Here is a 23,941-nt window from a genome sequence, read left to right on the forward strand (position 1 = left end):
TTTGTGCTCATAGCGCCTCAAGCTGTCGGATTAACCCTTTCCTGGCAGGCTCCAACAGGCCTCTGACGTCTTAGGATGAGGTCTGTCAGGATCACTTTACTCCTCACAGACGGTTTTTCTCTTTCCACATTCATCATCAAGTACCAGAAAAAACACTTAGACTGTTAAACCACTCACAGGTCAGTCTTAAAATGGCTTCAGACCACAAAAGGTCTTCATTCTTATCTTAAAGGATTAGACAGAAAAACAGCTCGACCAGACAAGATCTCTTGAAAATGTGATCAAATTTATTGTAAAAATAAACAGATTTATTGCACAAATTCATTCAGAGCTTCATTGTGTGTCATCTTATATTAACAGGGCTCTGTCTGAAGTCCAGTGAGTGCAGGGAGGTGGCCAGGGCGGCGTACAGGTGGGAGCTGCTGAACCTCAGGCAGTACACCGGGCTGCTCACAGGATCAGAGCTCAGCTGGAAGAACTGTGCATCAAAACATGACATAACGTTAAAGGAGTCCCTTCTTTTATTTCTCAAATCAGAGGATCTGTCATTGATTTCATCCTGAGGAGAAACTGTAGACACACACCTGTAGGCACTCAGTCTGCCGTCTGTCCCAGAACCGCACCACTCCGTAGTATGAGGAGCCGCTGGCGATCATGTGATTCCCGTCCGTCTGGATGCAGTAGAGAGCACTGTCATGAGGCTCCTCCCACTCCATCACACACTTCCTGAAAGAAAGGAGGGGAGGGTTTATACACTGCTGAGATCAACAGGACACTGGACTGAGGATGTTTCCTCAGGATGTTTCTCTTAATCTAATCCAAGATGTTTGATTTTTTTTCAACCTGGAAAAAGTTTTTCTCTTTGAAAAGGTTTAATCATCTTTTTTATTTTATCTTTTATATAGTAGTACGATGCTTCTGTTAGGACTCAATATTGTCTTTGATTTACTGTGAGTAAGGACTTGTGTGAATAAAGTCATCCTGTTGGAGGTCATTCAATCGGTTTTGGAGCTGTAGGGGAAAGGTGTCGACAGATTAGAATGTTGTCTCTGCTACTCAATCACCACTGAAGTCTTTAGAAAGTCATTTAAAGTAGTGATGAACAAACAAGTTCATGACATCAGTCCAAGTGTTGATCCTCCTGGTCAGACATTACTCTATTACTCCAGGTCTACTTACTGTTAATGGCATCCCCCATGGCTCAGTGCTTGGTCCCCTCCTGTTTGGGTTCTGTTACGGCTCAGCTCTATGTTCCCACATTTCTAGGACATTTTCAAAATTAGGTCTTGTGGTCTTACATTTCCCCTCAATTTAAGCCCTTCCCACAGATTTCTTTGGAAGCACTTTATAGAGAATGAATGAATAATTTTATTTTAATCATCATCAGCAGAAAGCATTAGAGATGGACCGATATGTTTTTTGGGGCCGATACCAATACTGATTATAAGTAGGCAAGGAGGCCGATAACCAATATTTGAAGCTGATATTGATTTGCAGTCAAAGTGAAAATATTGGTGTTAAAAAAATTTGAACAATACAAACTCCAACACTTAACTGCAATCAAATGCCTTCAAGGCCCTGGGAGTGGGGAGTACGGCATGGTTCTATTGGCCAGTGTCGCCCTTAGTACCTCTGGGTTTTGTTCATGAGTAAGGAAAAACAGAGGAAGGGGTTGACAGACAGATTGGTGCAGCGTGATGTGAATGCTATACCAGTCAGTTGTGGTAATGAAACAGCTGAGCAGGAAGGCAAGACTTCCAACTTACTGCTCAATCTACGTTTCAACCCTCACCGGAGTACACAGAAGAAGAGCTGCTACAGATGGAAAGACCATAGTGTCCGTGGATGTTACCGCTGTATTCCTTTCAGTCGCCATCTGTAGCAGCTCTTCTTCTGTGTACTCCGGTTCATACAGGTATCCTTTTGGTTCCAAAGTGAATGAAACTTCTTCGTCGCTGTCATAGTCACTTATTTTGAATTTCCTACGCTGCCTCACAATCCTTAGAGTACAAACAAAAGAATTACGATACTTGATCAAACTTACACGAGGCTAAAACCGGCGCCCGAAGCATAGCTTGTTTACATTCCCTACAGCTGAAAGGAGGAGGGGGGACGAAGCGCACTAGCGCTGCGCGGAAGGATACATGACCAGTTAGTTAGGTCCGGATAAATGTTTATATTTCCGAAGACTTAATGCACTTAAAAATATTTTATGTAGCGTACTCTTAAACTGTGGTATTACTTTTTGATTTCAGTTCTTGTAGGCAGAGAAAATAGCCTTTGAATTTGGTATGGTATTTCCCTGTTAGCACCTATTTCCTCGTCACCATCTATTACAGTCTGTGTCTTACTGAGGGAGAGGAGACAACTTTCTACTGTATCTAATGTCTTTAGTGGTCACATAGAGCTCAAACAACCCCACTTCAAAAAAACTGAACTGTCTCTTTAATGTGAAACACTTTCACCTCACATGTCCAGAAAATTGTCATATTTCAAAATATTAAAAGACCAAAATAATTCCTGAACTACTTGTAAAGAGTAAAAAAATCTGCAAATGGGGTAAAAAAAAAAAGTCATGTTTGACTGTGTTTCTCTTACTTTTAAGAAACCTGATAATTGATCCTGACGTCGTAACAGTCTGACTCTGTACGCCATGGAGGTTCAGAGACAACACTGAAACTCCATCTCTTGTTTACAGGAGAACCCAATACTGTGGTTAACAAGAAGGTGAATGTGTGTTCATCTGTGTGCATGTGTGTGTGTGTGTGTGTGTGTGTGTGTGTGTGTGTGTGTGTGTGTGTGTGTGTGTGTGTGTGTGTGTGCAGCAGGAGGAGGCTGAGAGGAGGGTGGTGGTGGTGGCTGTGGTTAAGAGAGGGGAAGTATTTTGGGGATAAGTATTTTCTGCCAATAGACATCGATCCTCCATTAGTGCAGCCTCATCAATAAGTGATGGGGAGACACCGGGGGCAGACAGGGGGGCAGCAGAGATGTCTGGAGGCTCTCTTCCTCACACACACACACACACACACACACACACACACACACACACACACAAACACACACACACGTGAATGCACCCTCTGATCAGAAGAGGTCATGAGCCCCTGATGAACCATTCACCAGTTTACATACACTGTCCTGAGCCATAGCCAGAGTATCAGAGAAATGAAACCACCTTCACGTCAAACAGACGATGAGATGAACGAAGCAGGAAGGAATGACTGTTCAGGACGTTCTCATGTCTTTGTAGAATGACTCATTTTATCATCATACAGTCACAGTGGGAGTTAGAGGACAGTCGATACGCGCTTAATGAATTATTCCGCACACTTCATATTAATATTAGAGCACACTCTCCGCTCTTCCCGTCAGTCTTACTTCCCCCTGTTGGGACTTCAGCTGACAAAACATCACTGTTCACATATCTAACTCTTAGTCGGATAATCTGCACTCATCATTACACTCACTTACATGACTCACCTTCATTTCTGGTCTGTTTTTCTTTTACAGCCTCCAAATGTTGAGAAATAAAGAGGAACTAATGGATGTGTTGAGTAAAGTGAGGAAGAGGAAACACCTACACCAACAAGTCAAAAACCTGATCATGATTGGACCCCAAACCCAAACAGAAAACAGTATTTTATTTTGTATAACAGAGTATTTCTCCTTTTCTGTTGGTGAGCCTCAACTTCCAGACAACCTGGACCTCCGTGATGACCCTGGAAGCCTTTTGAGGCCAGTGAGGTTTGCCTGTATGAATTATTGATGTCTAAAGAGGGACCCCCCTCTGCCACCTTCACCCCAACCCAACCCAATTCAGAATCCCCAGAGCGATCTGCCAATCAGATCTGATTTGTCTTACTTGACTGATCTTCCCGAAATACAGCCTGAACCCCGGTTAATCCCAAAATAAAGGCGGCCCTCACAGAGCACGTTAGAGACCCCGCAGGCTCACGCTGCTGCAGTTACACAGACACCACAGCAGGCTGCGGGTCCACTCTGTGCACAAGCCCTGATTATACAACACCACGGACTGAATGTTGTCTCTACGCTTCAGCTCTAAAGGAACCAGAACTGAGGAGCTCACTTCATATCAGGCTTTTATTTCCCATAACTACCTGCTAACCAGCCACCTAACCTATAGTGGTTGGTCCAAGTAGCTCTGTTGGCATTAAGCTCTGATGAATTATGGTTGATATCTAAGTTAAAGGTGTATTCTGGAGAGGCAAAAGTAACACAAAGTGTTTAATAGAATTAGCCTCTTTGACACAAACAACAGTGATTCTGTCAAATGAGGTGAGTCACCTCGAGGCGTTCACAAACCAGACACATGTAGAGAAACTTAGTGTTATTGCCTCATTCATACAGCCTTACTGCATCCTCCAGTAACCAGTTTTTGTGTTTCAGCATTTTCCGTAATTAGTTTAAGACTTGTTTCAGTTTCAGTTCAAAGATTCAGTCACTCCCCTCTAAACATCAGGCGTCTGATGGACATGCAGATCATGTCTATAATGTGTCTGTTGGTCCAACACAATTCTGGACAACTACACAACATTCAACTGAGGTCTGCTATTTGGACGTCTAACTGTGACCCCACTTGGACGTTAATCTGCAGTTCAACATGTGAACTTTGGCTTTTTGGATGTCAAGTAGATGTCTAAGCAGTAGGGATAGGTTGTGTCCAGCATGGAAATTTACCTACTTTTCCACTCCCTCACAGTCACAAGGATACATTTAGGTCCCTAAACATGGTACATTTTGATTCTCTGTGAATCGGTACCTGGCACTTTTGACAGAATTTGGTCGGTACCCATAAAAGTACCTAATTCGGTACCCATCCCTACTAAGCAGGAGTGAGAAAGTAAGCCCTCTGCGCAAAGAGATGTTCAAAGGATGTCCTTTCAATGTGATTTTTGGTTATCTAATTTTAAACATTAGTTTTGAATAAAAGTAGTATTTTATCTTTTTGTTTCCTGTTTTCCATTCTAAAATGGTGATGTGTTAACCTGTAGCAGTTACTTTTCCTGTATCATAATTTGGCTCAGCAGCAGCTTTGAAGTGGAAATGTTTAACGCCTTTGTCTGTATTTACAGTTACCATCTGCTGCTGAGAAAACAGAATAAGGAAAATGAACCCAACAGTAAGCCACCTTCTGAAACTGAACTACAGTTATGCACAGAAACTAGGAGTAGGATGTGTTCACATCACTTCCCCTCCAGGGCTTCCCCCTCTCAGTCAGATTGGACAAAACAAACCTCACTTAACATGTGACCGCAGTGTAGCAGTAGACACAGTGAGATGGGAAAAATGCGGAATATGACATGAAATTAAGGAGAGCTGGACTGGACATTGATCTGTAAAAGCTGCCAAAGAACCAGGAGTCCAAAAACTTTGACGCGTGGCCAGAAATCATATCCTGACATTTATATGTACCTGATTTCAATGGCGGGAAAATTCAAAATGCAATTGAAAGCATGCAAAAGCCCTTATGTGACTCAATTTGCGGTCTACAGTGTATTGACCAGAGGGGAACCCTCTGGGCCTTCAAGGTATTCAGTGAAGGCCTAATAAAAAATATTGATAGAATTTTTGTACTCCTAAGTAATTATTTTATTTTGTTTTATTTCGTTTTTATTTATTCATTTTACTCACTGAAATCATAGCAATGAGTTTTATATTATTTTTATAAACTTGTCCTGGCAAACAATGGGTTAATATAACTAAATGAAAAATGGACCAATCACAATTTTCCTTTTGGTGGTATTTGGGTAAATCAGCGACACCTTCTGGCAGGCAGGGCCTTCAGTAACTGCAACGATTGCCTGTGTAACTCAGGCGAATGTGGACACAATTTGTCAATGACAGCTGTCTTAGCCAATCATATTTTATTAAGTTGTGGGCGGGATCATTTCCTGTCATCTTCCGGGGATTCGCGAATACTTAATGGATAAGCGCCTAACTGTAGCTGTGAGTGAGTGAGGAGAAAAGAGAAGATCTAGTTGGCAGAACGTGAAGAGAAAAGGCGGAAAGTAATGGAGAAGACTGTGTGGTTGCTGGATTACTTGAAACTCTGTTTTCAAGGCTGTCTTTTCAAGAAAAGCTTGAAATTGTGCTGAAAGCACGCCAGCTCCAACCTGGTCTAACCTCGGTGCAGGGCGGAGTGGCGACAAGTGCACATGTGCGCATGCCTCAGAGGCAGGTTTCCAAAGTGTCGGGCACATTTTAATGCAATAAACAATCACAGCAATCACTATTTAATGTAACCGTCTGAACCAGCATATACATTTATATCTATATTAACTGTCCCATCACATCTGATGTCAGATGAAAGCCGTTTGTCATAATGGAAAGTTAACCTGACGGCAGCTGGAAGTTTGATGCACATCTTACAAGTCAACAATAAACAGCCTTAACATCTGATACTGAGTATATATCTGGCTTCTCTCATTTCATTTAATTTAAAGAAAAGAGGGAGAGAAAAGACGAAGAAAAAAGAGACAAAATAAATGTATGTTACTCTGGATGTACCTGTTATTCCCCATATTCCTCTATTATAGTCTTTATTTTTAGTGTGATCTAAAAAGATGGAGAACATTATTGCAAGGATGATGAGGACAGTGTATCACTAAAGGTGCACGATTTAAGCACAAATTTGTGCGTACGCAGTGTTCGTGAATGAGGCCCATTGTGAGCATAGTGACTGATTTCAAGTTGATTTTTTTCCAATTCATATCTTAATGTTTTAATTGTTTGTAGTTATGTTAGGTATTGCAGTGTTCAGGCACATGATAAATTTGTAATCCTGCAAAACTATCAATATATTGAACATCAATGTCACATAATTGTGGCTATTGTTTTTATTTCTTTGTTTGACTGTTTATTGCCACGTCCCATGGTCCTACTGAAGGCCCAGTGGCTGGGGCCACGGTTCGCCACTGGTATTGACCCAAGTAAATATACGTAGCATCTTTTTGTACTTTTGGTATTTAAGTTTAGTTTATATGGAATACTTTACATCACACAGCTACAACTGCTTTTTACTTGAGTACCCCTTAATTTGTAAAACTAGGTTAGCCTCAGTTTAAGTTAATTTATAAATCATGTCGAGCACAAGGACCCAGCAGACACTTGTACAAAAACACAAACCTTCCTCCTGCATGGTTTACCCTCTTAATAAGCTCACTGGGTTTGAATAAGAAAAAAAACATTACAGAGGTTTTACATTTTTACAAGCGAACTCACATATTTGTGTTTTAGACTCTCTACTCCTCATTTTCACCATCAAATTTAAGAGGTTGAGTCTTTAAAGGATGAAATACAGGGTACACAAAGACCCAAAAGCATTTTCAAACACTTGTTTGGCATCCTTCTAGCCTGAAAGGAGCACTAAATAAAAAGTTAAGTGATACTATTCGTATGTACCTTTCAGTTGCATGCTCATTTTCTGCAGCCTCAAGCAGCAGAGAGGCTCTGTAGGTATGACTGTTTAACAAACACCTTTAAACTCTTAACTGCTAAAAAAATGATGATTTTAAATAAACTATATAAACAGAATTAAAAAACTATAACGTGATAGCTATCCATGGTGTGCAGATCAAGCTCTCAGGAGTGTAGCTGCAGCACTTCAGGGTAAGTCTAATTCACACTAGACAGCATTAACGTACCGTGGGTTCAACCGCAGGTCCCACAGTCGAATAAAGGTATCATAGCCGCAGGTGAACAGCTGGAAGGGAGACTCAAACACCATATCCAACACACCGGCCCCTCGGCGAAACTCTGAGCCAAGACTGCACACACACTCTGACCTGGAGGAAAACACAAGAGCAGAGAAATTTAGACGGAGGAGATTATTCAAAAAACTGTTTCCCTCTTATTTTCTCACCCATATTGTTCAGAAAAATACAAGAACTTATAATCTTTGATTACAAGATTGTTTATTACTGTCTGTTCTGAGGGTCAGGACTGAACTTCCATGTTCTTTAGTTTGCTTCTCTCTAACAGGAAGGACCTACAGAAAGACTTGAAACTTTTGAACAGATCAAGAATACTTTGGAGCATCTGACAGTTGTTTTGTCTGATGTATCATGTTTTGAATCCTGGAGGTAGCTGTTATGAATGCATGTTGTGTTGAGTGTGATATCCATATTTGTGTCTGTTGTAACTCAACTCAACTCAACTCAAACTTTATTTATGGAGCACATTTAAAACAACCAAAGTTTACCAAAGTGCTGTACAAACACAAACAACACATATGGCTTAAAATATCTAAAACATTAGCAAAAAGTCTGTATTCATTAAAATACATTACAACACATAAAACACATAAAAATAAATAAATAAATAAATAAATAAAAAACTAAGATGTGCACTCAACTTTGATTAAAAGCCAGGGAGAAGAGGTAAGTCTTTAACTATGTGACTGTGCTACCAAACTTTTTTTTTTTTTTAATGGCACATACCAAAATTCTTCAGCAGTATTAAGTATTAAAAAATGCTTTTTCTTTTGATGCCAAGCTTCAATATGATAAGGGTCAAACATGTGATCAGTATTTGATAATGCCAACAGTGATTGGCTGTAACGTTAACCGTGGTTGCTGCATGCAGGAAAGTGTTTCCAGCACAGCAACTCTGTCACTTTATTTAGCGCTTTTATAAAAAGCAACAAGCAACAAATCTTGTGACTTTTCAGGAATTTGGAGACTGACGGAAAAGCATGTTTTTATCTCCAGCACCTCGATGTTTCATGTTTCATCGAGCAGTGAATTGGGCCCCTCCCCCATCCACAACCCTCACAGACAGACAAGTCCTCCTCGCTCACAGCAGTCCCTCCAAGCTGCAGCCAGAGCAGGCCACTGCATGCAAATAAACATGCTAATGCTTGTTTCTTTTTGGTTGTTTTTTTACAGTTCCAATCCCAGGTAAGAGAGGAAGGTTGCTATTTTGATGCTTAAAAAAAACAGACAAGACAAGAATCAACAGGAGAAAGTTTGTTTATAGTTATTAAGACATTTAAGGTGCATTCTGTTTACACTGACTCGTCACATGTTTGCAACAGTTCTTTTGCACAAGCAATTATGTGCCATTTTCTTTTTTTTATTTCAGAAAACTACTCACTGTGGAGAAATACTAAAGCTTAAAAAATGAACCCCAAGTTTTGTATCGTAATGTGTAATGTAATTTTGTTAGAATTGATATTATCAAACTGGTATTGAAAAAAGTATCCCTCAGTGTTGGTAAAGTTATCAACATTTTTGACTGATACCCAGCCCCAGCCAGGACACTCTTGAACCTGAGATTTTTAATCTTAGTTGCAAGACTCTTCCAGTCTCTTCCTGGTCAAGTAAATGTTTGAAAAAAAAACAAACAAAATAATAACATCCAAACACACTTTATTCAATTTAGTAAGATAAATAAAGTATATTTTGTCTTTAAACTAAATAAATCATTTAGCTTCTCAGAATATTTGAATCATAGTTGACTGATAAAACAAAGCCCGTCAAACACTGAAAACATGTTTATTGTAACACTCAAACACATAATTTAAAGAGGGGGTACTTTGCTTTCCCATATATCAACATAGATATAATGTAACACTGCTGGATGTTCAGATATAAAACAAAAGTATGACATGTGGAAGTGGCAGGCCTCAAACACCAAGAAATGCCCATAGCTCTGGCCCAGACAGGCCAGTCAGAGGGAAGGAGGTTTGTGGAGTGGGAAGCCTTAAAGAGACAGCAACTGATTGAAAGTGTTTGAAACATAGGCTGAAATAAAGGGGTTTCTAAAACACCAGTGAGGGAAAAGTACATTTTTTTAGCTGTAACTCATGCAAAGAGGCACCAGACGGATAGAAAAGAAAAGGCCTGAAAAGAAGTACAATACCCCCCTCTCTAAGTTTCTTTGTGTTGTATCTAAGTGAAAGCTGCAGTTTTATTAATATAAAATTAGGGAGACCTGATACTGTGGAGCTGGATTGTTTTGTCTCATTCAGTGATTAAGCATTAGCCCTGACATGTTACCATCCTGATGCTCATTTAGATAGCATCGCAGTAGAATTGTCTTATTTGGGAAACTAGTGATTGGAATTCAAAACACATTTCAAGTCATATTTTTCACCTATAATGGGAGTCTAACGCCTCTAACACAGAGTCTGTCTGTGTCACTGAGCCGTTATTAGGAAACAAGGCTCTGTGTGTGGAGCTGGGGAATTTAAGCACAAGTGAGAAATAAAGTGTCTGGGTTGAATTGGTGTAACCTGTGTGGAGTGTGTGTGTGTATCTGTGTGTGTGTGTGTGTGTGTGTGACAGCCCAGCCCAGCAGCACCATGCTCTTGTGATCACAGCTCTGTCCCGCTTGCTCCTTGCCTCTTGATTATTGGAGAATAACTTGCACTCAGCGGGGCGGATTATTGCAGAATAACTGTCTCTTTGTTGCCATTTAATACCCTCCATGACCGTGACTGTGTGCAACTCCCGCACGTTTGATACCTGCCCCGTAGCAACCATTTAAGAGAGGCTGCTGGCCTTGGCGACCAGGCAGCCCTGTGCTTGGACTCGTGCCCCCCTCCCTCGCCCTGGAGCTCAATCCGCAGGCTCGGGCTGGTAATCCCTCAGCCTTACCCCAGGGGGCCTTCTTATTGGACCAGGGCTTTCCCCACAGGGCGCCTTATTGGGTGAGAGCTTTCCCATTGCCAGGGTCTCATGACTAAGCCCAGGCCAATGGGGAGTCTGTGATGAGGCTGAGTTTGTGCCTGTGTGGGGTAGTGACCCCTCGTTTTCCTCTTACCACTAAAACCAAGCAGCTTAGCACATGCCACACAAAAAGAAACTCATTTAAGTCAAAGGGATACATGCCTGTTCATTCATAACTAAATAATGATGTCTCCATCACAGCACTGGCGCTACTTCTTAAAGAGATCATCAATTTATCACCTTCTGAAACCTTCAAAGCAGATGATTACAATCTCTGACAGAACGGTCACAGACGGAGGAGAATCAAAGCCAGGTTCCATAAAATGAACCTGACACCTGTGCACAGATCTTAAAGCCAGTAATAGCACCATGCCATGAGTTAGTGCACAGTGCAAAACAGCAGGGACTTTACAAATTGGTAGGTCACTGGCTTTTATGGGCGGCATGTGATTACAGGATGGAGGCATAAGCGTATAATCTGTCAGAATGACTGTATCTGTAAGTGAGCAGAGGCACAATGTTCTGATCTGACCATCCTTCACACTGCTCGTCCGGGTCCATGATGCTGAATACCTGAGTCTGGCCTAGAAAACACAGCTAACTGGTTAAATCACAGCCATGAAGTGTACGAGTCACATGTGACACAGTGTAAGTCATCAAAATAAAACAAGTGAAAGTCCGAACGTGGAACATGTTTCAGGTACGCTTTAGGATCACAGGTCAAAACATCTGAACAGACAAATGTCACTATTTGATTTTATCTATATGGGATGATTAAAGGGCTGATACAGACTCTAGTTCAGGCATGGGCAAACTATGGCCCGGGGACCACATGCGGCCCGTTAAACGTTTTAATTCGGCCCGCCGAACTTGAAAAAAATTAAATGAATAAACCTTGTTAATGTTTTATTTTCCCTGCAATTCTGATGTTTTCTATATAGAGAGTTCACATTTAATATCAAAATATCACACGAACAATTTTGACACAATCTTTTATTATTTTTTGTTTTTTCATTTTTAAAACCAGGACAGAAAAACTGTGTTTTTCTGTTTTTCTGTAATTCTGTTTTGGTTTTAAAACAGAAAAACAAAAGAAACAAAAAAACAAGTCTGTTTTTTCGTTTTTTAGATTTTGTTTTGAATCAGAATAATGAAAGAACGAACCATACACGGATTAAAAATCCCATTATAATTTCATTCTCTCATATTCTAATTTTCATTTCAAAACAAAATCAAAACAGCGAAAAATAGACCGTTACGTGTTTTCTGATTTTTTATTTGAAAACGAAAAATTGAATAACAAGTTGTTATCCGTTTTCCGATTTTGGATTCTAAAACGGATATGGAATGAACGAATGATACCCTGATAGTTACCAAAGCACTCCATCCATCTGCTCCTGGTCCGGCCCCTTTGTCAAATGTTAGAACCCATTGTGGCCCACAAATCAAAAAGTTTGCCCACCCCTGCTCTAGGTGGATTCACAGATGCAGAGATACCTGATGTTGTCAATATAGAAAGGAAGAATGTTAAAGGTAGATGACATGCAGAGGACAGACTCCAGTCAGGTGGAAATCTCTGTTCTAGAAATATAAAGCTCAGGCAGAAGTGCTTAAAACTGCAGTTCTTTGAGATTCTTCTTGAGTCTGTCTGCAGTACCAGAACCACACACACAAATCCAAAAACAAAGGCGCCAACCTTTACAGGAAACAATACAACAAACATGTTCTCAGCCTTGTTCGGAAAAAGATTTTGGTCTTAAAAGGTGGTTTTCTACCTGCACGCACTGCACGAGGGTAGATTTCTTTGTAGCTGGTTGTTAAACTTGTGGGCAAGAATGACTTGATGGACAGGTGGGCACCCCATAGCTGTCTGCATACAGACTAAAGACCTCTGGTACTCCTTTTTGACAGAGCTGTCTCTGTGACATCACCTATTTGATTCTGATACAGAGTTTTGAAACCATCACCAACAGAGACATATTCAAAAAGTTGAACTCAGCGAGCTTTCTTTGAGTTTGGGTGTAGTAGAGAGGCTCAAATACCCCTTTCTGTCCAAAAGAACTCTTTCGGTACAAGTACCGGCGCTCTGTTAGTTCTAATCACGTCATTCCTATGAGTCGGTTTGGCTTTCCATCAGCAAGTAGACAAGTTGGAGCCACAAGAGCCACAAGAGCCACAGAGCTGGCGCTAGTGCTTGAGTTAGCACCACTTCTTTCCATTTCCACCAACAAACCACTAGGAACTAAAAACTGGTGCTTAGCAAGCACCAACTCTTAGCGAGGCCAGAGCAAAGCACCAACAACCTCAGGGGGCGGGGTTATTATAAAGGTCACGATGCAGTGGAAATACAGTCATTTTCAGCACTGCTGAGTGAGTTTTCTGTTATTTTGTTGGAGTTTCTCCTTCAAAACTTAAAATGGAGGTGACACTAAAGCAGCAGTGTTAGGAGGAGGAGACCCAGTGCTTCCTGAAGATTCAGGGGAATGATGTAGCCTGTAGCAGTTGGGTTTTTTGGCTCTGGATGCAAAGCCAGAATCATCACTTGCAGGCATACGATGAGTGTTCCCATTGTTGCTTCATAGGTATCTGTCTGGCCCAAGCGTTATCTGCTTAATGGCTACGTAAGTGGTGATGTACAGGCGTCTCATGGTTACACAATGTTGTGGCTCCAACTTGTCTACTTGCTGATGGAAAGCTAAACCTACTCTTAGGAATGACGTGATTAGAACCAACAAAGCGCTAGTACTTGTACTGAAAGAGTTCTTTTGGATGGAAAGGGGTATTTGAGCCTTTCTACTACACCCAAACTCAAAGAAAGCTCACTGAGTTCAACTTTTTGAATATGTCTCTGTTGTTGATAGGTTTCAAAACTCTGTATCAGAAACAAATAGGTGATGTCACAGAGACTACATCCATGCTTTCAGGGTCAAAGTCAAGGACGGTTTAAGGAGGATAGTCTCTGTATACAGGGCACATGCAGTAACTACAAATCTGCAAAAGAGTCGTGTGAATTCTGACCTAAAATAAAACAGTCCTGTTTGATGTGAATTCTTCTAAATGTTACATACAATGCTCAGAGAAGTGGGGTCCAAGCACACACACCCGAGTACAACAAGAGAAAACTATTTGTCCCAAATCTTGAACATTGTTCTCAGTTCTACCACACCTTCTGTAAACTAGTTTTCCAGTTGGAAAAGCCCATAAATAAAGTTATGAAAGGACATTTTAGGATCCCACCTCATTCAATTGTGCAGCTTAAGTCATAAAACAATGTTCCTATTAACAGCTTTAATTGATTATAAAATATCACATTTCATAATGCCTTCATGTAATCATAGGGTCATGCTCTTGCCGTTGTCCAATAATAATTTTAAACTTGGTTGTGAATTTCATAAAGTGGGTTTAGAGTCCAGGCAGCAGTTAACAAACACTTTACAACCCACCTGACTTACCTAACGAACTAAGGACAAAGGGTCAGACTGTCAGTGTAAAAAATGAGAAATATCCCTTTACTTGAATCTTAACAAGAACAGATCTTTGGGTCTGATTTATAAATCCACATTAAAATGATGGGACAACAACAGGAGTCTGTGGCTTTAGGAGAAATAATTGTGCATCTTGAGAATGAAGCAGTTTGAGCTGCAGCTACTTTGTGAGATGGGTAGACGGGTGGCCTCAGGGGGCACAGACTTAGTGATTGTTATAAAGGGGCTGCTGGCTGTGTGACACACAGGGTCTAAGTCCTGATTTCAGCCTGTCTGGTCTCACTGCAGGAGTCAGGTTGGCTTTAGGGGCCACACACACACAAATTGGGAAAGGAATCATTAATGAATTGACAATTCAGGAAAAAAAACACAAGAAGAGGCTAAAGGTATTATCCTTTAGTCTGGGGAAGAAAAGTAGTGTGTGTGAGTGTGTGTGTGTGTGTGACAGAGGAGGTTGGAGGCTCTTGTAAAGTTAAGTCTGAGCTCTAAACAGGAGCCTGGGGACACACTGGGAAACAGGCCCTTTCGTCAAAAGCCGTCAGACAGGTAGAGAAAAGACACCCTGCTGAGGTTTTTACTTGCTAAAACAAACTGAGGGGAGCCATGCAACCTGCTGCACGTCCACCCAATTTACTCTGCACCTCTGAGATCTCTGCAGCAGGAATGTGAGAGACACCGGAGAGGAGGGGCGCCGGCTGCTGGGACCCATCAACAATGAGCACCTTCAAAACGTCACATACACACGCGCACTGCAAAGACAATACTGCTGCAATTTGTACAACAGAGCGCCGAACCCGATGCAGACATTTTAGCCGACTCTTTTCAGTTCCAGGAATGTCAGGAATCCTAGCCCGGCCATTTGATTGTAAAAAAGGAGGGCTCCCTTTCTGAAGGAACAGAGGGGAATCTTGGGAGTTGGGAGTGATGGTCGGGGTCCTTTCTCTTTGATGCTTTTTTCCCGCTCTGTGTTTAGCCATGAGCGGAGACAGTGTGAAAAGTTGGGGTGCTGCTCCAATGGCGCCACTTGTGTGGGATCCCTCTCTATATGACTGATTATAAGACCTCTTTGTGTCAGCCAGAGGAAAAAAAAAACAGAATTGATTGCAGTGGAGGGGAAAAAAGCGAGTGTTAAATTAAGTTAAATCAAAGCAACAAGAGATCAATGGGAGCCTGGGATTTATGACCTCTTCCTTTTAAATGTTACCAAACAAGCTAACCAACCTGCTGTTAGCATTTCATACAAACCATACAACATAAAACTTCAGATTGATCAAAGAGAGCACCAGAAAGGAAACAAAAACCAAACTGTAATTTATACAAGCAGTTGTCTTTATGTGACCTCGATCAGTACACATCCTTTAAGGACACTCAAGGTCAAAGATCTGTAATCAAACGTTGGATTCTGAACAATAAGGTCCTCCTTTTCTTCACTATTAATCATGTTAGACTTCAGTCATTGTCTAAACCAGGGGTCTGCAACCTGCAGCTCTGGAGCCTCATGCTTTGACTCCTTTGCAGTGGCTTTCTTTTGCTTAAAAACATTATTATTTAAATAAAAAATTCTCGTTTTATTGTACAGAGAATTCTGATGGTTAATGACATAGAATCTTAACAAAATCGTGATCTAACATTTTGTTAAACCAAATATACATCACACCTTGTAACTAAGCCTGGCCCCCCTCTGCTTCACCTCCCACAACATCAACAGGCCACCAACTTACTTTACGCCAGTGGCTAACCTCAAGTTTTACAGCCCTGGTAAGATAACTAAATCAACAAAAGACAAATCTGTAAGAAAATAAAGATTCTAATTCTGTGTTGATGGATTCATTTAACTACCAATGTGCCAGCTCAATAATATAAATGCTTAATATGTGGAAAAAAATTTGCAAACAAGAAATGATGGGTTTAGAAACATTATCTATATATGTAATGAAAAGTTGTTTTTGTTTATTTGTCGATTTATTTAGTTATTATAATTTCACAATTTCATAAATTAAGAAAATAACTTTTTGTTTTAATAAATTGAATTTTTACAGTGTTATCTTTGTTGTCTTGTAAAAGTAAAGTTGATTTTGTGGCTCTGGAATGACTTCAATCCAGGTGAAATGTACGGCTGAAGGAAACACTAAGTGTTCTCCAGAAAATGCATCACCAGGCATTCTCAGTTGTTTCTGCATCCATGTGAAGATTAAATGTTTCACAAAAAACACATCAGGAAGGATTTTTTTTTCCATTTTAATGATGCTTTTCTCATCTTTAGAAGGCTTAAAGCTGCACCATGCAAAAAAAAAAAAAAAAAAACTGGTAAACATGATCCAGAAACTATTATCAGCCCAAGTTTATAATAGACTGAGTCTGAATAGAATGTGACATTCTTTTGGAAATCATGGACATCTCTGCTCTGAGGAGGTGTAGGAGCACCTGGCATGTTTTTAGGGCTGGGACGATATGCTATTATCGTGATTTAAAGCCATGACAATTCTTGGGGTGCAGATTCGATTTAAATTGCAATTCTTCGTTTTTTACGATTTTTTATTTTTTTTTTACGTTTTTTTATTTTTTTTTATTTTTTTTACAATTTTTAGTTTCCTTTTTTAACACCAGACCATGGGAGAAAGCTAAATGATGATAATGTCTTCAGACTACATCAGTAGTCATATTTTCCCATAAAATGCACATCACGTGAGTCAGAAAGAAACATTTCACCCTCTGCTGGAGAAAAGTGGTAACTTTTTTACAATCCAGTTAAAAACAAAGCCTGAAATGAAGAATATGAATTTGAATTTAAAAAATTGATTTTTTTGACAAAGAATCCAAGATTTTGATATTGTCAAAGAAGGAAATCCTGTATTTCGTATTTCCAATTTTTCTTCCACCCCTACTTGTTTTCAGTACGCAGTTCAAAAGTCATCTTCCCTGATGGCCTGGGGATTTTAAGAGTCCATGGAGACTACTTATCTGTCAAAGCTCTAAGTTTAGGAGCAACTTATGCTGCCATCTAGATGAGGACTTTTTCAGAGAAGACCTTACATATTCAGAGAGATAATGACAAACCACATTCTGCAACTGCATGGCTCTAAAGTAGAAGAGTCCAGGAGCTGAGCTGTCGATAAAATTAAGTCCATGAAAAAAGGAAACCCAGAACTATTGAGCTGAATCTGGTGTTTTCAAACACTCCTCTTTCCAAGCTGTCTGAAAAGTGGTAATGAAAATTCTTAATGATAGCATATTTTTCATAAAACAATTTTAAAAAAAAGTTTTCTCATTTGATATATTGTCTTTGCACTGCTTTCAGTTAAATAAAGACTTTAAATGATTTGCAAACTATTCTATACATTTATACACAATACTTTACACAATACTAGCATCCCAACTTTTTTTGGAACATGGGGTTGTATTTATTTACTTCAACAAAACTAAGTGACACAACTTAAAGGTGGAGTGAACCATGTGTCCAGATGGAGGGCAGGGAAAGCTTTCACATCCATCCAGGGAGAAAAGCCAATCACTTGGACTAAAGAGAAGGCATGCTTACTCAGGTCTGTAAAACCATGTCAGTTTCCCCTCAACACCTGTGAACTGCAGAATAACCTGCCCACCCATCCCTTCCCTCACGCTTCCTGTGAGTCTCATATCTTCTCCCCTCCTCAAATTTCCCAGCCATTTTGAAGCAGGAAGCAGCTTCCTGTGTCAGCCTCTTTTAATTGGCCCAGGTAAAGCTGGGAATTACAGCAGATCTGGTCGGGATGTATCAGGTTTAAGCCTTGCCTTTCAGAAACTGGGGTTTTCAGGGACTCTTTGTTTTGAACTCTTCCTTAACCTACACTGTTTTCCAAGGTGTTTCTGAGCGCTGCTCTCTGGGTGTTCAGAAAAGGCTGGGAGACGTTATTAAAGATGACTTGAGGTGCCCTAACCTGACTGATTAGTACATATGACCTTTAATCAGTAAATGATTAATAACATTTTCACTGAGAGGTTTCTAACAGGAGATCATGATTAGAGGGTTTGGTCAGAATGACACAACAAGAGGAGAGAAGGGGTGTTAACTACAGAAACTTGACCTTCCCTGTGTTTATGTCCAGAATAATGTCCTGTTCAACAAGAGCTTTGCATAAAAAGGCAAGGAGACTTTTTTTCATGTATTCCAATGTCTGAGCTGTTTCTGACTCACCGGTCGACGTCCCAGATGCGCAGTGGGGAGAGATTCTCACAGCAAGCAGTGCCCGTGACGAAGGAACTGGAGGAAGAGACAGAAAATGTAAAAAAAATACTCATTCATAAATCAGACTGATACAAGGCTTTTCAATCCATTAATACCAGCCTAAGACATGATCTGAAATCTATATAACAGTCAATAAAACAGAGCTTTCATAAAGACTGGAATGAGAACAAACAATAACTTTCATCCCAGTTAGTTTCTGCTTCACGTTGAACAGCCTCTTCAACCAACTTCCAGTATCGTTTTTTTTACCTGTTTCATTCAAGTTTCTGGTTGTATTTTGAGGTGTGATGCATTTATTGCTCATTAGTTCAAGGATAACCTTCGGATTAATACATTCATCGTTAGTCATTAAAGTCTCTGTGAGGACTATCCTTTGCTATGCTATTGCTAGGTGCCACCCTGTTGGCTATGGCTGCCTTTTGCAGCAGCTCTCTCTTATTTGTCTGTTTCTTGTAATGTTTTTGTCTCTTTTTTGTAATCTTTGTATTTGGAGTGGATCATTACTTTGTGTGGCTCATTTATGATATTGTGGCTCCAGTGATATTTTTACTACTTTTCTCCTGTGTTTGTCTGGAGATCCTACATGTAACCATGGCTGCATTGTTTGCATATGAACTCCGCTGTTAGCAGCCTGTAGCATGTCAATGCTAACTGGTGCAAGGCCAGATGTTTCCCATAAGGTGAGGGGAAGGAGGTAAGGACAACGTGCTGGTTCTCAGGTGTGAGCTAAGAAGTGACGACATGGACCTGTCCTTCCATCCATCGTTATTGGGAACATAAGATCTATCACCAATAAGATGGACGAGCTCGCTGCGCTAACCCAGCAACAGAGGGAATACCAGAGGGCAGAGTAGCATCATGCTATTCACAGACATGGCAAACGGAGCTAACATCAGACAACAACGCTGTGTTGGAAGAGCTTCACCTGCTATTTTTTTTCTTCTGGAGCCTTTTGCACTTTCTATACACTTTCTTACTTTGGTTTTCTTGATTTCTGCTGTGACTTCAATTTTGTTGCACTTGTTACAATGACAATAAAGTTTTATTCTATTCTTCTATTTATTTTACAGCCCGTGCGAAGTCAGTGAGTCAGTTCGCTATCCAGTGGATGGCCATCTTGGTGCTGATGAGCTTTTTTTTTATTATTTCCAGATGCTGATTGTGCTGAGAGAGACTTGAATGAAATCAAGGGAAACCTGTGAGATATGGCAGTTGGACTTGTACAGCTGTGTTCTAGTCTTTCTGGTCTGCGCTCAGTGTTTCGCCTCTCCGGCATGTGGCGTCAGGAGCTGGGATTGAACCCCCAACCTTCCGATTGGAAGACAACTAACTTTACTACTGAACCACAGCTGCCACAATGTCCCAAGAATGGCATTCCTGGAATAATGGCATGCCTCAAACATGGCACTGGTGTTAAATAGTCTTTCATGAAAACTATCAAAAGTAACATTTTAAGAAACACCCTCTGACAGAGCAACGAGAGACATGTGACCTCCACTACCCTGCAAACTAAAACAATCTGATGACAGACTGGGAGTGTCCCAATACAAGCTTTTCACTTTAGATACGATACAGATACTGCGGCCTTGAGTATTGGTCGGTAACAATGTCGATCCGGTACAATATCAGCATGAATCATGCACATGTAAATTTGTAGTATGGAACTCTAAAAAAGGCTCGGTCAAGTGTTGTTCCTCAAACTCAATGACAAGGTTAGTCGTATTAAACTTCCCTGGTTTTGTGCCACCACAGGAAACTTATGCATGACAAGTTTTGCACTTGGTTACTTTTTTACTTGTTACTTTGTTAGCGCCTTGGCACACGCTGGTGTTGTGATCCTGTGAGCTCTGCATGCTTGGTCTGGGCATTGCTGGATTGAAGAGCAGGAACAGAGTCTGAAATGGACTGCTTGTATCTGAGATCGTAGATTTTAGATGCAGGCCTCAAAGAGACAGTCAATCCAGAGCACACTGCACCTGGAACACACTCTTTCAACTAATTAAGAGGAAAAAACAGATTGTCTTTGCTATTCCAGAGCACACTCACTCACACACACACAGAGTTTTCCTTTGATTAGAGTGACAGGTTGGAATTAGCAGCCCTGGTATGCACACTGAATGTTATGCGTCTGGGGTAGGAGGGGGAGTGGTGAATGGAGAAGGGTGGAGCGCGGTGGGAGAGGGCTGATGGGGTGTGTTGGGGTGTAAGGGGCTATGTAGAGGGTGGGGTGATGACCAGGGGTGCTGATGGTAGGGGGGCTTCTGTTGGGTCTCAGGGGCTTAGTGCCCTCCTACAGGGTTGACGGACAGGGGGGAGGACCTGCCTTACAGATACTGACGAATGCTTTTAGCTGGAGGAGAGAACTGTATGGAGGAAACCAGAGACAGAAATTATGGAAGAATGGTCTTATTCCTCTGTTACCAAGTGGATGGAGATTTTATTAACCTTCCTTTGGGAAATTAAGTATCACTAATAAACTTACATGTTTACTTTACATGTTTTTACATTAAACTTACGTCTCCTTTTCTTTTTTTGTGTTTGTTTACTCCCCAGTTGTAACAGTTTTTCACAAGAAAAACTGTTACAAACCTACTCTGCAGCTGTAAAAATGCACTTTCATATTCATTATTGTTTTATTTATTCAAGTCATATTCCTGCTGTCTTTCTTGGTAGTGCTACTATTTCAATACATTTTAGTGTCTGTTAGTCTTCCTGTCTTCCTGATTCTTTGTTTCCATTCATCTGTCTCTCAGTCTCCATCCATCTTTCCTGTCCTCCACTTGTAGCAGATGGCTGTTTACCAACGAGTTAGATCCTGATGGAGGTTTCTTCCTGTTAATCTGGAACATCTCACCTTTCACAAAAAAAGGTTCAAATGTTGGAACTTGAATTATTTTACAGTCGTGTTTGGCTTTTCTTGCTGGCAGACACATGAGAGCTCTTCTTCTCAGACGGCTGGGTCACATTTGCTCAGAGGTAGGGGGTTCAGTTTGAAACCCTCAGAATGGCTCAAAGATGGACATCGCTAGAGCTGCGTTTCTGGTTCAGTTCAGTACTGTTTGGCACGGTTTGGTACAGTTTAGCCTGATCCTGATTGCGTTTCCACAGCAAACTGTGCCCTCTCGTGGTATGGGGCATGTAAGCTGGATGCTGAAAGCCGCAGCTGTTAAATAATAGCGTGATGCCGTAGCAGCGCGACACAGTTTACCTCACTAATAATTCCAACGAAAAAGAAAAACGGGACACGGTAAACAACTAAAAGTTGATATTAAGCGGCGAGCCAGAATGGTGTAACAGACTCTGACTTAAGATCTACAAGTTGTAGTCCAGTGGCAACCTCCGGTCTAAAAATATGAGGCAACATGAAAGCGCTAACAACTGCAGTCTGTTGAGTGTCCTCTCGAGGCTGGCTCCAGAAACTACCAGAAACCACAAACACACCCATCCAAAAAAGAGACAATCTCTGTTGTATTAATAAACATGTTCACAGCCTGGAACAAAAATGACTTAAATCTGAATTGCTGATGATTTTTTTTCCACCTTTTAAAGAAAACAATAAGTACAACAGAGATAACTCAAAACCAATTTTGTTTTAATTTTATCAAAAACTAATAAAAGTAACATCTGCTTGATTCCTGAAATTGAAGTTTCAGCTCTTCTTCTGTTTCAACATCTTCACTTTGTAGTTTTCAAAGAGGCAGACTTGTTTACATTCTCATTGAAAGCTGCACCGTATAATACATTTTGAATTTAAAAAATACAGCCCGGAAAGTGTGTGCAGTACTGTTTCAGTGCTCTATAACACTGTTCAGTTATATTTTACTTTTAAACAAATTTAAAAAAAAAAGGTTTCTGTCTGTTTTATTTTTTTTTTTTAAGCTGTAGCCTGTTCATTCTGTAATTTTAATACAAACAAATAAGCAAAAATAAATTCTATTTATTCTAGAGTGGTTCCACAAATTTCAGGCCTCTCTACATAAGTCAGTGCCCTGGTCAGGGCACCCCAGTCTAAAATGACTGGACCCGCCCCTGCTTGTAAGAGCGTTCCTCGTTACTGGTTCATTATGTTGCTCTGCTCATCAGCGGATGGATTTACGATAAACAGAGGGTTCAGTTGGTGGAACAAAGGGAGTTAAAGAGAAAGACGGGACTCAGCCTGCTCCAGGTAAAAGTCAAACACCTTCTCAGTCATGTCTGTCCAAGCAGCACGCTGCTCTGTTCGATCACCCGTCGTCATCCCGTATACCTCCCCGCAGTCTATTTTCACAAATCATGATCCGTCCATATAATCAAAATAAGTGGATTTTCTTCAGTAGAGTGGAGATATTCTGAGAAAAACTGAAGTATGTTTCTTCATTATTGAAATCTAAAAATGATTAGAGTATTATCTTTGAAGAGCAGCAGGTTTTACACGTGTCAATCACATCATTAATAATCTACAGGTGAACCTAAGAGGGTCCCGGCTTCGTGAATGTTTCAAAGATCTTAATCAAACTCCTGAAAACTGACAGATAGAATACAAAGGATTGAAGGACAGGACGCTTACTGATAAGAGGTTTAGCTTATTTTAAACTATTTGGGCTGTTGATGCAGACTATAAAGAACATTTGTCCGTCAAGGTGCTGGGTGTCAAAGACACACAAGAACATTCTTATGACATTCTAGTTTCTGTAGTTTTGTTAACTTACGCTGCACACACACAGAGTTAGCGCTTGATGCGGCACAAAAGGTGCACAATACTGGGGGAGAAAAATTTGAATTTTTTATTTTTTAAATCATCCACAAAGAAAAATTTGAATTAATCGATATAATCGATATATCGCACAGGCCTAATATAATGTGTCTCTCTATTGACTCTTAATCGAGATGAAAGGGCTAGCTGAGCTGTCAGTCTACTGGCTGATTAAATCCTTAGTCGAGTTTATACTAAAGGAGCCGAAACAATGAGAAGCTTGTATACTTAAACTGTTTTCATGTCCAGCTGACAAACAGAGTTTATGGTAACAGACTTAACCAACCTGTAAGAGCTGGAGTACTGGAGAAAGATGAGACAAATTACCCATGTAACACTGAGTGCAACAACCATTCAAATAAGAGCAGAAAGATACCAAGCAAACACCTGGAACATGCCTGGATCCTGCATGAAGATCCTTCACTGTTCAGGATGAAGGATTTTTTTATTCTTTAGGTCATAAAAGACCATGTGATAGCGAGGTGTATGCAGCCCGCAGATAACCCAGATGGCCTTATGTAGAAACGTTTGGGTCTAAGAAAATTCCTGAGATGGTTTCAGGGACTGAGAGGATGTATGAGAAACCACATTTATGTTGACCCAGAGGTCAACTCCCTGCTGCAGACCACAGAGAGGGGAAGGAAGCTGTGAGCTCGAGCTGTGGTAGAACACATGAAGCTTCATTTTGCAGCTGGGACAAGATGAGAGATACTGCTACTGACCTGAGGGGGGCGTCTCCTCTTTGCTACAAAAAAAAAAAAGTCCTATATGCACGCCGACGCCATGGTGCTGACATAAAAGTTAAGGT

At 40.6% G+C, this 23,941-nt stretch overlaps 1 protein-coding gene across 1 annotated transcript in view; it reads right to left on the minus strand.

Annotated features, from left to right (window-relative positions):
* Window positions 1–336: 336 nt before the first annotated feature.
* Window positions 337–23,941, minus strand: part of fbxw4 (F-box and WD repeat domain containing 4) — a 50,343-nt gene continuing 26,738 nt past the window's right edge. Inside the window, exons 6-9 of the mRNA XM_074675893.1 lie at window positions 18,351–18,416; window positions 7,665–7,805; window positions 585–726; window positions 337–478 (exon numbers count right to left, since the gene is read on the minus strand). Coding sequence (XP_074531994.1) covers window positions 344–478; window positions 585–726; window positions 7,665–7,805; window positions 18,351–18,416 — 484 coding nt within the window. The 3' untranslated portion in view covers window positions 337–343. The remainder of the gene's footprint in view (window positions 479–584; window positions 727–7,664; window positions 7,806–18,350; window positions 18,417–23,941) is intronic.

Source organism: Halichoeres trimaculatus, unplaced genomic scaffold (assembly GCF_033239565.1).
Source record: "Halichoeres trimaculatus isolate MK-OKI-2021-1 unplaced genomic scaffold, fHalTri1.1 fHalTri1_scaffold_8, whole genome shotgun sequence".
In the NCBI taxonomy this organism is placed as follows: Eukaryota; Metazoa; Chordata; class Actinopteri; order Labriformes; family Labridae; genus Halichoeres; species Halichoeres trimaculatus.